The following is a 14,402-nucleotide window of genomic DNA, read 5'->3' as shown; positions in this document are numbered from 1 at the left end:
CCGCTCTTGTTGGCCCGACATTGTCAGTCGAGCAGCTTTCGACAGCTCGTTCCCTTGCCTCCGTCACCCTCGCGTTGTTGTAACCAGGTCTCTTCTACGAGCTCTCGTTATGACGTCCCGTAATGAAAACATCGAAATTCTGTGTAACCCCTTTTACCGGCTTATCCCCGTTCACCATCAGTAACGCGATTTAATGTATCTTCACGAAAGAGATATCGACTACATTCGTTCGCGTAATAATATTCCGTAGATAAATTAACGAAAATGTAGACAATTGCGAAAATGAAGGAACGTGACTGCTTCAGTAACCCTGCATAAACGTAGACGAACATTATTCTCGAATCACGAACCGGGAGATATCATCTCCTCTTCACTAAAACTGAAATTTTAATTGGTGACTTCCTGCAATTATAATTCAGATAATTCGCAGATAGACAATCTTTAGTGCTTGTGTCGTATAGACGTACAAGATGCTTCGTATCAAGCTATAAAGACAAAAAAGTGGATATCTTTGAATTTTAGAATGATAGCTTTCATTTGTAAAAATGTAAAAATTCGTAACTTTCTTTTTCTGTAGTTTTAAAGAACTTTTTCACAAAGTACAACACTTTCTGCGTTAGCTTTAACAGGGTTGTCACAAATTCCTCATCCTAAAATTCCATAACTTTTCCTAGATTTTCAGACAAATTTCGTAACCTTCCTTGACTTTCAAGATTTTTTACATTTTCGTTCTGATTTAGAAACTGTTAAATATTTTATTGAAAGATCAATTTAACACAGCAATGTAAATTACTATTAATGTTGCTAACACTGCTTGCATTTTTCATTGTTAAGTTGATAGTATTTCAAAACTGCATACAGATAAGATGTATTAAACTTCTTTAAAGCTATGAATTTTAATTTTTCAGAAAATTTTACAAAATTCTCTGACTTTTCTATGATTTCCCTGACCATCTTCAATTTCCCTGACAATTCCCTAATTTCCTTGATTTTATGGTAACCCTGGTTAAATCGGGTCGAGCGAATTTTGGTCTCGTAGCGCATTTTCGCCCTCCGCTCATAAGTGAAGATCGCACAAGATGGGAAGGCGGGGCCGCTTTCTCGGCGTACCTCTCTCACAGCGGTAAAGTAAGTTCGCCGCAGTCACCCAGCGTACTGGTAATTAAAGTAATGAAGGATAAACCGCCTGAAGTAACTCGTGTAATTTATCCGTGACTGCTTCCCGACTAGCTCATTATTGTACTTTGACCTTCTCCGTGCGAATTCACTTCCATCTCTTCCGCCTCTGACGTGCGGAATGTACGTCTAATTTTTACAGCTGCAATAGTCTGCAAATAATTGTTTTAGGTGAAACGGTCGGAGAGATGAGCGAGAACGTAATACAACGGTTGAAAGCAGAGATAATTTTCATATCGGGAAACGCGGTGAGAGAACCGCGGCCATGCGTTTCGCAAAATAATTCAAACTAAACATTTGTTCGCTAGAGAAATATGTCCGGGATAATACGAGGAAAAATTTGAATAAGTGGATATTTAATCAATAATAAACACGAGTGGTTTGCATGATTATTTCCAGCACCTTTTATGAAAACTCACATTGAAAGAAAAGTGTTTCGTATTTATAATTATAAATTGCATGGTAAAATAATTGTGATTAAAAGCTCCATAGTTCTATATAATACAAAAGATTTATATATATTATATATAATTGATACTGAAAATGACTATAATTCATCGTTACATGACTATAATTTGAAGTCTTTTTCGATGCCAACTATATATAGAGTGTCCCATAGAAAGGTGTTGAAATTAATCAATTGCGTCATTTTCAAATGTATCCAGTTATTGAAAAAAAATTGCATTGAAAACAGAAAAATTTGCAATTTTTAATAAATATAAATAAAATTTAATAAAATGTTCGTATACGAATATAGTTTATTTTATTGATGAAAAATATACGATTGATTTTAAAGATTAATATTTTCGAAGTGTGCACTATTAAAATTTGTACAAAACACAATTTTTTAAGGAAAACTCGTAAAAATTTTTTCTAACATGTAGTTTTTAATATTTCTGATATCCTTTTTATAGCTGCTATTAAATCTGATACCGTTTTTGGATCGTGTCTACGGTATTGAATATTAATTATTAACTTAATTAATTACTTCATATTTTTCATCAATAAAGTAAACTGATATACAAACATTTTGTTAAATTTTATTTATATCCATTAAAAGTTGCAAATTTTCCTGTGTTTTCACAATTTCCTTTTTTTTAATAACTAAATACATTAAAAAATGGCATGATTATGTAGTAATTGCAACACTTTCCCATTGGACATACTGTATATGTTTTGATACTAATAGAATTATATTTAAATATAATTACTATTACTAACATTTTAACATAACAACTATAAAAATAGCGCGAGCGTGACATGGCAGACAGCGCTCTGGTCTATCATGCCAGAGGTTCTGGATTCGATCCCAATAAGAACCAAAATATTTACGCTCGTGTCTCCTCTCGGAAAAGGCCGGTAACCTCCCGAGAATATCCTTGCCCACAGAAACACCTCTCGAAAAATCCGCCGTTCGGAATCGGCATAAAAACTATAGGTCTCATATGTTTGTGGCAATTGAATAATCAGCATGCGTAGGTACCACAAGCATGTGAGAGAGGTGTAACATAGGCCAGAGACCTAACGTAAGAAAAAGAAGAAGAAGAAACTATAAAAATGAAACTCTTAACTATAATTATCATGCAATTATAGTCATACACGAATAGAACAGTTTTGCTGAAAATTTTAGTAGATACATATCTGATAATAATTTTGTTAAATCAAAATAATCATATTATAGAACGTTTAAATATTGATGAAAATGCAGCAGAAAGTTTTAACACTCTAGTAACCAGTTTAAGTGTCTTACATAATTATTTTGATGGTCGATACAAAATTTTCAGATCTGTGTCTAGCTACAAAATTTTTAGACTTCAGCAAATTCGTGTAAATACGAAATAGCTTTCCTTTCAGTGCACTGACGAATATCCTCTCTGTTATCTCGAGAAAGAGACACCTCTTCGGAAATATCGTAAATAAAAACTGCATCATTAATCTCACACAGGCACATATTAATTAACTTTTTAATTCGCGTCTCTTGCATGCATAAATAATGTGAAAGCTTTTTACAATGCGATCGCATCACCTATATACACTGAATAATTCAAGCGGACGAAAATATAATTCACGCGGTGCAATAGATAGAAGATTTGCACGTGCACGTAAAATTACTGCGGTAATACGAGGATACGCGAAGTTCCAGGGGTTGGACCCATAAAAGTTTCAAGCAGTTTTCTAATTTAAACTCCCGATGCTTTCTGCTTCATTAAAGCCCTATCTTATCGAGCGGAAATATTCATGTAAATTGTGGCCTTGGTGCACACCGTACGTTCACAAGCTGGCGCTTCACGGGACGGACATTATTTCCATATCGACTTTTACGGGGCGACGAAAATTTATCGCGGCGCGAGAGCGCAGTGTTTTAAAACAATATTTTCGGAGATGGTGTGAAAGGAGACAAAATTATTTTCATCCTTGTTTGTGACTCTGTCAGATGCGACGAAGTTACCTTGTTGACAAGTTGCCAACTGTCACTTCACTATCGTGATAAAATTTCGTTTTCTATGAAAAGAAACGAATTTCCAAGAAGAAGAATGAATTTTTTTTATCAGACTAATACACGAAAAGAATAGTTTTACTAAAATATTTAAAAATTTAGCTAGATACAAATCTGAAAATAATTTTGTCGAACCATTAAAATAATTAAAACAATTTTAAGTAACTTGACCATCATATCACGTAATAATTTTATTTAATTGTCCAAATAAAATTATTTTCAGAATGTATCTAACTAAATCTGTAGATACTTAAGCAAAATCGTTCTGTAATGATTAATCTATTAGATCGGAAATAGAGTGTAATACCATTTTCAACCATTTTATTAGATAATATATCAGATATTTTAGTTTATCTATATAAAATTTATAGATTCAATAAAAATGTTGAAAATAATGTTTCTTCCAACGTAATGTTAGCACCGTAAATATTGCTAAAGTAATATAATTACACGTTTTGTTTTTTATAATTACATAATTGAATATCTTCTACATTCTGAGCTTTCCAAATTGACACACCTGGAAAGAAGATGCAACTCGATCTCTACGACATCTCTAATCGATCATCTCGCGTGGTTTCATCTGCGAATCTTAATAAAGTCTCATCATAAATTCTTTGTCTCAGGACACCAACGGGTCTGGAGGACGTCAGCAAGTATCCGGAGCTCTTCGCGGAATTGCTAGCGCATGGATGGTCGGAGAAAGACATTCAGAAGTTGGCTGGTCTGAATCTTATACGGGTGTTCAAGGCAGTGGAACAGGTAAATTATTCTCTAGTCGTAAAGGAAAAAGGAGAAGAGGATCATTTCTCCTCACATTCAACTTCTCGCATCGCTTGATGAAAAGAGCGAACGCGTGTCGAAAGTGGAAAAGTCGCATCGATAAAAGGATAGAGGAAGAGAGAGAGAGAGAGAGAGAGAGAGAGAGAGAGAAGAGATCGGAGAAAAGCGCTCTCGTTTCTGCCACGAAATAACCGATGGCCTGGTTCGGGTTAGCCGAGTCGACCAATATCGGATTTAATAAAGCACACAAATCATGCATCCGGCCTGCGCGTTGCATCGTCGAACGAGAGAGAGAAGCCGATTGGGTGGACCGTGATTTTTGTTCCCTTGGAGTGTTGCCAGTCGTAGAACCAGCTGGCACTATCCACTAACCCATCCAACGGTTTCCTTTCTCTCTTTCTCTCTATCTTATTCACGCCTATGACGTACAGCCACGACTACATACGGCGTGTGTATTAAATGGCTCTGAGGTATCGCTCAGCATATCGTTCAACACTGACGTTTCGTAATATAAGTACACTTGATAAAAGATAAGCTCGGACGTTCCAGGGAGAGTCGTTGCACCTGGAACCTTCCTTCGCTCGTCAACGTTAATTAAAACTCAACGCTCGAAGCTTGTTTACGTATGAAGTTACGAGGATCGCAATTGTTCTCCGCTTAACAAAAAGAAAAAGTAACTAGTAATAACTTTTTACTGTTTAGTTTCCTGTCGAAATAATGACGGGAAAGAGAATATCAACGTCACTGAGAAATTAAAGTTGCAATGCCTAAAGGATTAAAAACGATCTTTATGTTCGTTTATCTGATTATAATATTGTGTCGATATTTCCTAATGGAAATGTATCATTAAAAATTCATCTCATTCTCCGCTTAACTGAAATTGAATTAAACTCTCTCTAATTCGATTCGGCTTCTACACTTTGGTCACTCGATTAATGTCTCGTATATTTCAATGTTAAACGCCCAGTTTCGCGGAGTGCAGTCGAATGCAGATCGTCCTATGAGAATTCCAGCGCGCCTGAAAATGTTTCAGTCCGGATATTACCCGGTGGTACACGCCCCGACAGGAATGATGTGAGAAATTATGTGCGCCGGATGTTCCGGATGTTTGAGGACGCTCAGGATGGCCGTTGTTGAAATTACTGTGATAATTTAATTGCGGTGCAGCGTGGTCAACGGAACCGCGGGTTATTCGTCCGAAGCAGGAGTTGTTTATTATATTTAGAGAAGAATGTGTATAGTACATATACTTTTGTACATGTATATACATACATTTGTATTGTAACGCGCCGCAGTGAATTACACGTGAAAGCGTAAATTTTGCGTTCACACGGCAATCCTCCGAGCGTCAGTTTCCGTATAAGAACAAAGACACAGCGATCGCTTCAGCTAGGATGTTGGCGAATTAAAATTATCCTCTGAATTCTCCGATGATTTATCGTCGTGTCGCAAAAAAATGTCGCGTCCGCGGCTTCAAGGGACGCGTGAGAAAGCTGCGAGACGCACAATGGAAGCCTAATGGACGCGTATTATTCGTAAGCGCGTCTCCCCTGTCACGGCGCTTTAAATTATTCCAATCTAACTTGGCGGATGCAATTTTCCAGATCCGGCCGCGGAGAGAATATTATTTGATTATCGGAATATGAAAATGTGTGACTTTCTACACCAAGGATAATTTGTAGCGCGCTCGAGTCGCATGGAATTTCCGCGCGAATCTTATGAATCCAATTTCTTCCGACTAGAAGACGACAACTTGCCATTAATTCTCGATACGCAAATTCGCAGAGAAGTCGGCGTGTCTTCTTACCTGAGACGCGCATACATACACACACACGCGCGCGCGTACGCACATTTGCACTACGCTTTTCTCATCGCAATGAGGTCGACGAGGGTGGGCAAATCCTTTGAGCAATTCCAACTCATCTCATCGCCGTTTTCCGCTCCACCGTCATTGGCGGTGGATCGGGTTATACGAGGCAGGCGAGAAATGTTGTAATTGCTGAAATAATGGTCGTGCCTACAGTACGGCACGGCGAACAAAACGGTGGCGATTACGTTACCTTGAAATTCAATTCTGCTATTGTTCCTCGCACGAGAAGGAACGGAATTCGAAGGAACTTTGATACTGTTTCGTAAGACCGCGACTCCGACAAACTCTCGTCCGTAAGGATCCGTCCGGAAACAACCGTGCAAATTCCTCGGGCGTAATGCAATCAGTGTCGTGCACACTTGCATTATGTAAATCACCGTACCACTTTGAAACACGCTAATGTCGAGCGAAGATGACTTTTTCATTTACTCTTCCCTTTGTTCTTTAAGATAAATTGTAATAACTGTGATCCACATATTTCTCTTTTGTGTGCGTGAAAGGAATTTATTTCAAAATGTTGCGAAAGAGGTTTACACCGCACATATGCTGTTATTTTCCTTTCTTTTATAAAAGTGTGCGCATAGCGAAGGCTTTACCTTTGTCATTGGTGCTTATAAAAGCAGAAATAGAAACAGTATAATAATAAAAATAATGTAATATGAAATATATAACATAATGTTTTAATTATACTAATATTATATTTGAAATAATGTCCTTTCCAAAATAATTAAGTAATTCAATTTCAGCGTAATGATACAATTTCTCATGAATATTATATCGCGGGGATTCATTTTCAATTTACAGAAAGCAGAATTGAATTTCGGTCTCTTTCTTCTTAAGATTTTTCCTTCCTATTATCAAATCCCTTTCATTAGCGGAACCACTGATGAACAGTCATCAACATGCCACACGCAATAATGCAATTAGCATCGCGCATACCGTACCATTATTGGCTTGCTACGTATCGATCGCTACTGCATTCTGCTGAAAACATCCAACAGAGTTTTTCCAAATTCCACCCTCATTTCATCCACATTTTATCTCGTCGAAACAATTTTATGTCTCGTAAATATCAGAGCACGTAAAATATGTATCGGCAAGTGTGATGTACTATCATCCACCAAAGTGTCTATTTTCGAGAAATACGAAATGTAGTGCGATCAAGATACATGTAACTAAATATATACATTTATAATATATATATTTTATATATATATAAATATAAATTATGATAATTATATAATTTGTTTATATATTACAATTATATCGTGAAATTTTTCATATAAGTATACCTGTATATTGAAATGTATCAGTTTCAAGGAAATTTAATTTTTTTGGCATTTAATTTTTAAAAGAGAAATTGAGAAATAGCTTTCTGTGTAATTCAATTTTAACAATAATATGAATTTTAATGAGATGTTGACACGTTGTAAAGTCCTTCAGATTTATCCATTAATATCTCATATTCAATATAACGTGCTCTCGTTCATGAAGATATTTTCTGCAAGTAAATCAAGGTAGATTTAATTTAATTTTTCATATACAAGTATTAAACTTAAATGTCAAAGTTCAAGAATAATTTTCATTTCGCGATATTTAATTTTTGGAATAGAAATTCACGGCTTTCAGCTCTTTGTGCAGTTCTCTCTCCAATTCAGGAAAATATGGACTGTAACAAGACAGTTCGAGCATTTATGATGAAAATCCTTCAACATCTATTAACTTTTAATCTCTCAGTCACTAGTTTCTTCGAACGCGAACGATTCGAAATAAAATTTCGAAATAAAAAAAGTATCAATTTTAAAGCAGAATATATAGAAAGATTGACGAAGAAAAGGCTATTATATCTGTGAAACGTCCGTATTGCTGGCGTTTATACCGTAAGTACCGTAACGTTACATGCCCGAGGCATGAAAGCGACAATAAAGGCGGATTTGATTAGACTGTCGACGTCCTCCTATATCGCCCTCTCATTTCCTTTTCTGCGTTGTCTCGTAGCCGGAGATGCGCGCCGCCATCGCTCTCTGTATTCGTTTAATTGAAAATTCAGCGAGGCGGCAAAATGAAGCTTTACGTACACAGGATTTACATCACGGAGTGTTGAGCAAAAATGACGTTTATAAACGTCTAACATAACACGTGATATGTCCATTTTTTCTAAAACATTTCTCCATTGTTATATATTAAAATATATATAAAACAGAGGAAGAGAAGGAAAAATGAGTCGAATAAAATTCAACAATTTTCATCTTAAATAATGTTTACAACAATTTGCCTGTTTTTTTTAACTATATTTCTTTTTCAATCAATAAGAGAAAAAATTTAAAGCTTTGCAATGATTTTTTAATTTACAGACATTATTTTAGGAAAATTTCTCTTATTTTTTTAACAATTAATAGTCATATATGCTCTTCTATTTCCTTCGCAGAATATTGGTTTCTCGCAGTACAGATAACCAATGACCGAAAAATTACAGTTGCGTTTGCATGACGTAAATATTTGTGATAGAACGCCGTCTTCCTGTGACGTTCGTTTAATTGAAAAACTGCGGGGTGGATTTTGGGCGAGAGTGAAATTTACGTCACGCCATCCTAATATGTATTCCGGTGGGATCGACCCCAAACGGAGAACATCGTTTTCTTACTTTATGAAAGCAAAATAAATTTTACAAAGAGTGGGAAAAAAAACGTGGCCAGCATTTCCAAGTCAATAAAAGCTTTTTACATCCCGACGCTGTATCGATAAATTATTTCAGTACAAATCAGGGAGACTCTTTTCTTCTTCGTGATATAAAAAAATTTTACTTTTCGAAGCGCCATGGGAGAAGCGCAGGAAGGATCTCAAATTTAATGACATTTTTTATACCTTTCCTCTGTATGAAACATTCATTTCTTTCATTTCTCTTCGAGTATTACTACAGCGTACCTTCAATCCTTGTATCTATTTAATTAATGAAGGTATATCTACTCAAACCTATTAACTTTCATCAGAGTAACGGAATTTCAAATAATTAGTAGAGAAGAGAGTAGAAAGCATAATGAATATTATAGCAAATAACGAAAAATTTTTCAAAGCACACTGAAGAAAGGTCTGGCAATATTAGAGCTACATACAATTATAACAACATTATTATTACTTTTAGCTACATTATTATTTTTTTGTGGTTTGTATTACTTCGGCTTCAAATTATACTACATGTTCAATAATATTGGATACTACAGCACTTAAGAGAATGCTATCCTGAACTGTTTTAAAGGCTATTAATAATTCTAAATAAATGTTAATATGGCTCAATTAGAATAAATCAATAAATAAAAGAAGGGCAACGAGCCAATTAATAATTCTGTCAATTTTCCTCTTATATACATTTTAATGTATTTTAATATAACATACTATATTATATTATAACTAGAAAATGTATTTTGTTTAGTGTGTCGGTGTAATATATAGTAAACATTATCAAATATAATAATATTACTTTAAACTAAGAAGCGCCACTAACGGTCTGAATGTTAAGATGTTGAACTATTCTAAATTCATTTTAAATGAATTAATTTCAGAAATTATAATTGCATGCCGATATGGTTGTCGGACTTTCAATGCAATCAAATCTAAAATATTAATAATCCTCCCAAATTTCCCAACTTAAAAACTGTAATAAACTTATTGCGAAAAAGAATGCCTCGGCCGGGAGTCGAACTCGGATCTCTTGCATTCCGTGCGAGCATCCTAAGCCTTTAGATTACCGAGACATATATATATATTATTATTATATATATTTGTTTCTAATATTATTATAGATAATAATATTAGATAATAGTTGGTTATTAATATTATTATAGATAATAATATTAGTAACCAACTGTTTAATAATAATAATTAGAAATAAATAATAATATTTAGAAAATAAAATTAGGATTTTTACTTTCTAGTATATAATAAAATTAGGAGTTACTCTAACAGAAATGTATATGCAGTTTTTCCTGGATACACATTCAGTTACTGTCTGTATTACTTTATTCTCATTAGTTGTAACAATACTGTATATAGAAAATGGATAAGAACTTAGTAGATTTATTTAGTAGCTGTAAAGCACTTTTCCTGATAAAAATATGTGTAATTTGCGTAAATATCTATCCAGTTATTGGTTAGTATTAATAAATTATTATTAGTGAAAATCTATTTATATATTTGCGCATCATTTCTGAGAAATAACTGCAGATAGTTACATCTTGATTGGAATTTTAAGTATATAGTTCTTCATTGTCAGTTAGATACTAGACAAAAGTTAGTATACTGTCCAGTAATTGTTCAAAAAATGCATGAAATCTCCATCAGAATGATTTTGATTATATTTATCAAACATTTAACTGAAATTATTTTATCAAAACTTTATTAACTACAATTAGACTTTTATTCAGTGCATGCATGAAATTTCTTTTCAACTCTTTTACCAACCATCTCACTTTGTTGGTGGCGCACATAAATTGCTGTCCATATAGCAGACTACAAATGCGTTAATCTCGTCTCGGAATAGCAATCTCTGATCCACGTCGTGTACATCGCGGCGATTTTTCGTCATCATGCGGAAAAGGGGCGGCATGTCGCGAGCATCGCTGACGCGTTCGTCAGCCGTCGAAAGCTTCGTTTTCGGCTAAAGCCCGTGGGAGGTTAATGGGCTTCACCGAAAATTGATGGGCGCCCGTGCATGCCCGTGTGAAATACGCACACCGGCGCTGATCTTTTTACCCTCCCGTATGCGCTCGTCTTTACCTTTCATAGACGCGCCACGCCGTCCTGGGAAGCACGCGGGCTCCGACCTTTTTATTTCGCTTCCTACAACGGCAATCACCAGGCACGATATTTCCTGAAAACATTCACGAAGTGCCGTGGTCTTCCATCTTCGCCGCTTCTCTTTCTCCGTCTCGCCGCGCGAGTTTTAAAAACAGCGTCAAAATTTATTTCGGCTTTTTTCACGAGCCACCGGAATGCACCGAAGAAAAATGAGGACCTGTCTTCTGTTTTTAAATGCGCGATGAGTACACTTTGTAAATGTATCGATCTGCTTACTGATACGAGCAATTTAATCTTCTTACGTACGTCTGACCATTTCGAGAACCTTTTAAATCTATAGGAGCATTGCTACATCGTGAATCGCTCATTGACTTGTGATTCATGGACGTACAGGTATGCGGATTACAATGAGTGATCGACGGCTATAGGCCATGATTGGTAGTATTGTTCCATGAGCGCCAAACGCTTCGATACAAGTCGACGACTATGGTAACGCATATCAAAGGACTAAACGTATAAATCATCATAAGCCATGCTTTAGTATAGTCAATAAATCACATTTACTACATCGCAGCGTTCTCTATGTGTGCAGATTCGCGACAACCTGGCCGCTGAAGGTATGGAGCCACTGGAGGAGGAGATCCCGCAGGAGGATATAATCGGTCGTGATTACTGCCGTTACAACATAAAGCGTCCGATGACGCCTTAAACTGCCGGAATCCTCTCAGCGAACGCTGCGAAACGTAACTCGCAAACGAGTCGAGTGATCGAAACGGAAACAGAGAGATATAAAGTATACAGAGAAAAGAGAGAGACAGAGAGAGAAATAGGATGAGAGGAACGGAAGGCAAAAGTTCACTGCCCCAGCGGGAGTAAAACTCACCCTTTACAACTTTATCACCAAGTTTGCGAAACCCCTCGCGTCTCTTAGACGACACGGTATCCGCTGCACATACAGATATGCACACGTTCTCTCCCCTTCCCTCTCTTTCTCTCTCTCTCTTTCTCTTCTCTCTCTCTCTCTCTCTCTCTCTCTCTCTCTCTCTCTCTCTCTCTCTCTCTGTCTTACCTCTTTCGATCCTTCTCGCTGTTACCCACGATTCTCATCTTTGTACGTAAGTAGATAGATAAACTCGATTTCCGCCGAGGATCTTGGAGCCAGGAGTATTCGCGAAAAATATCAGGACGGTCAGTGAAACGTCAGTACCGCGACTAAGAGCACAGTGCCGCGAATAAAAATTGTAGTTAGACTAACAATGAGCAGTCGTGTCGCTAAGTTATTCCTAGAGATAAAATAAGATCGGACTTGCAAGTTTTACTTCCGTCTTTTAGCTCCTTTATCGCTTGATCTGCTTCACAAAGAAGCATAGTAATGACAAGATAACAATTATACAAGTTTTATATCATTCCCTTGTTCCAAAAGTGACACAACTTTAAAAATTAAGTTTTATAAAAAAAAGGAAAAAAGTATTTTTCAAAGAAAAAAATTATTGATTAACCTTCTGAGGACCGGCATGTTTTTGATCGACTTTTTTAAGGGCTAGAACTTTTTCGTCAATGTCATGGAATCGAGTGGCGAAAAAGATGGCGCCACTGTCGAGTCCCTAAAGGGGTCTCCGGTTCTCCAAAGGTTAATCAAATAATAATATCGGCAAAAGAATATATTCTTAGAAACATGGTCCAATGTTACTTTTATTTTATAATCCTTAAAAAATCACTCTCTTTAAGTTGTAATATTTTCCTAAAAAAATCCAAAATAATTCAAAAGTGATGTAACTCCAAATATTACTAACAGTTTACCTTGATCTAGATTCAAAATAAAATAATTTCTTCTTCAAACTTCGATTACCAAAACTGCCTTAACTCTAAATATTCTCTGTAGAAAACGCTCATTTTTATTTACAAAAACGACACAATTCAAAATGTATCACTCTTATAAAAGATATTATCGTCTCTCCGAAAAGTTTAAGAATGACACAAATGTTATATTTGACAGACAGACTATGAAATTAAGTTATTTTACTTTGATGATTGATAGAGTAATCTTATCTATAATTCCTTCATAGTAGAGGAAGATCACCGATACTGACCGATGACCGATAGGTCTCCTAAAGCGACATCCCCTTATTTCTTAAAAACTAATCTTTGCACTTTATTAATACTAATAAAAACGTGATTTGTTTAGCTAATTAAAGTAGTACATAACTCATATATTTGTGTACCTTATTTCTATACCAAATCAGCTAAAAACAAATTCTATCCGAGATATTTGAATCCGAAAAGAAAATTCTTCGGTGTTCTTTTGCAAATTACGTAATTAAAATAATGGTGACTGTATTATTGATAATATTATGTCATTTTAAATGTTTATAGTTTCATAAATTATTATAGTTTTCTTTACAGAAGGATATATTTTTATTTATAGAATAGGAATGTTGGCATTATTGCCTACTATGTCAGTTTTGAAGCCCATTTTGTCAGACGCTCATTTTTGCATAACTTACGAAAAACTTAATTATTGCAAAATTGCAAACAGTATTATAAAAACTGCTTATACTATCTGATAGAAGACACTTTTTAGTTTGTATTTATGTTTTTGAAGTTGTATTTTTACCTTTTGTTTAAGAAATATTGTCTAAAAACAAAGTGGTATGTCGGTATCGGTGACCTTCCCCTAATAACTAAAAAATCATATTTTTTTAATAGTGTTACTTTTGGAATAAGAGAACAATATATCGAATTAATGTACACACACACACACAAATAAACTATTTTATAATTATTGTAACTATACAATAGTTTATTCAATTATATGTATAAATGTACATTAATTTTATATATAAAATTTGTATGGTTGTCACCTTTGTAATTGCTACCATTATGTCTTTCTCTGAGTGCACGCGTGTAAAATTTTCTACATTATAATTGTCGTGTATCTGTATGTGTGTGTATAATCTATGTTATATATCATACATGATCTCGTATTACGTATTATTATCGTCGGAGTAATCAATATTTTAATAACGCTAGCTTGATTTTTCTCAAAGTAAAATTGTAAAAAGTTTGACTAATTATTCTTAATTGCTTCTGTGTTTATGTAGAGATTAGGATTTAATTTGAAAATTTAATTTTAATTCAATCGACTTGCTCCATATTTCGAAAAATTTTCATATTTATTAACCATGTCCAGTCTAACCGATAATGAGCAATAATAATGTTACAGCGTGTATTAATGAAGCGATAGTCCATTAATTCGAAACTACCACGAATAGTGCTATTGTAGTG

The 14,402-nt window shown here is 35.0% G+C and overlaps 1 protein-coding gene across 1 annotated transcript in view; it reads left to right on the top strand.

Moving 5' to 3' along the window:
* Positions 1 to 12,328, top strand: part of LOC108721181 (dipeptidase 1-like) — a 22,475-nt gene extending 10,147 nt beyond the window's left edge. The window contains exons 3-4 of the mRNA XM_018445587.1: positions 4,297 to 4,432; positions 11,710 to 12,328. Of these exons, the coding sequence (XP_018301089.1) occupies positions 4,297 to 4,432; positions 11,710 to 11,826 (253 nt within the window). The 3' untranslated portion in view covers positions 11,827 to 12,328. The remainder of the gene's footprint in view (positions 1 to 4,296; positions 4,433 to 11,709) is intronic.
* Positions 12,329 to 14,402: the final 2,074 nt, after the last annotated feature.

Source organism: Mycetomoellerius zeteki, unplaced genomic scaffold (assembly GCF_001594055.1).
Source record: "Mycetomoellerius zeteki isolate Tzet28-1 unplaced genomic scaffold, Tzet1.0 scaffold163, whole genome shotgun sequence".
In the NCBI taxonomy this organism is placed as follows: Eukaryota; Metazoa; Arthropoda; class Insecta; order Hymenoptera; family Formicidae; genus Mycetomoellerius; species Mycetomoellerius zeteki.
The sequence above is the reverse complement of the archived record's forward strand: the minus strand, read 5'-3'. Positions and strand labels throughout refer to the sequence as shown.